At 38.6% G+C, this 1,404-nt stretch overlaps 1 protein-coding gene across 1 annotated transcript in view; it reads left to right on the plus strand.

Moving 5' to 3' along the window:
* The first annotated feature begins 528 nt into the window (after positions 1–528).
* krr1 (KRR1 small subunit processome component homolog) overlaps positions 529–1,404 on the plus strand; it is a 19,807-nt gene continuing 18,931 nt past the window's right edge. Inside the window, exon 1 of the mRNA XM_061961248.1 lies at positions 529–671. Within this exon, the coding sequence (XP_061817232.1) occupies positions 596–671 (76 nt within the window). The 5' untranslated portion in view covers positions 529–595. The remainder of the gene's footprint in view (positions 672–1,404) is intronic.

Below are 1,404 nucleotides of genomic sequence, written 5' to 3' on the forward strand. Positions count from 1 at the left end.
TATAATATAATATAATAATAATATAATACATTTAATATTCATTTACTGGGACTCAGTGGCGCCCCCCGGCGTCATACAGTGCAATGACAGGAGAGTGAATGAGAGAGAAATTTATAATGGATTTTTTTTTTAATCTACCCTTTGCTAATTTTCTTATATTGTTGTTCTTGTTTCCTACTATGCATGCTTTTTGATTTTACATATTACTGAAACATTTACATATAACACTTGACGTCCCAGAAAATTAAAAAAAATTAGCGAGTACAGGAAGTGACGTGTCTGTTTGAGTGCATGTAAGGACTTGACAATAATGATCATTTTATAGGATTTAAATCGGGGATGTCCACTTTTTCACTTTCAAAACTAATACCATATAGTATATAGATTTTTTTTAAACGAAATAAATACCAGCATGTCAGCTTTCTATTATTAGCGTCAACATTTCAAGGCAGCAGTTCAATATGTTATTTTTTGTTACATTAGGATTTTTTTGCATCGTTTGTTTGAAGGTAGCGGGCGGTAGTTTCCGCCTGGCCTAACATTTGAAGACACACGAAGAAGAAAGTCGTTGCGTCCCTTCCGCTTCTTCACAATAATGGCGTCCGGCAACACGACGGACAACGTGAGGGATGTAAAAACCGGCGGAAAATCGACAAACGACAAAAAACATGGTAATTTACTCTCGTCACGCTCTATATTGTTAAAAAGGGGACCCCGGAGGTCCCTCGGGTTGATGTTTAGAATCATTGCTAACACTCTGGCTCGTTTACAAGCATGAACTAGCATCAACGCTAATTGACTTAGCGCGTTTGAAAACGTGATGAAATTAAAAACTTAAATTTTTACTCTTATTTCTTAGTTTATATATTTTTGTTCAGTGATTTATTCACATAGATGTGCCAGGGTTAGTCTGCGTAATATTAACTAAGAGACTTTGTGTTCCGAACTTAATGGTTGGAATTGGGGGTTAAATCACCAAAAATGATTCCCGGGCGCGGCCACCGCTGCTGCTCACTGCTCCTTCACCTCCCAGGGGGGTGATCAAGAGTGATGGGTCAAATGCAGAGAATAATTTCGCCACACCTAGTGTGTATGTGACAATCATTGGTACTTTAACTTTGAACACATACACTATATTGCCAAAAGTATTTGGCCCCCCATCCAAATGATCAGAATCAGGTGTCCTAAAAAATATAAAATCAAGCACTTAGGCATGGAGACAGTTTCTACAAACATCTGTGAAAGGACGGGCCGCTCCCAGTGATTTCCAGCGTCGAACTGTCATAGGATGCCACCTGTGCAACAAATCCAGTCGTGAAATTTCCTCGCTCCGAAATATTCCAAAGTCAACTTTATTATAAGAATAGTGAAGAGTTTGGGAACAACAGCAAGTCAGCCACCAAG

This window comes from Nerophis lumbriciformis, linkage group LG05, assembly GCF_033978685.3.
Source record: "Nerophis lumbriciformis linkage group LG05, RoL_Nlum_v2.1, whole genome shotgun sequence".
NCBI lineage: Eukaryota > Metazoa > Chordata > Actinopteri > Syngnathiformes > Syngnathidae > Nerophis > Nerophis lumbriciformis.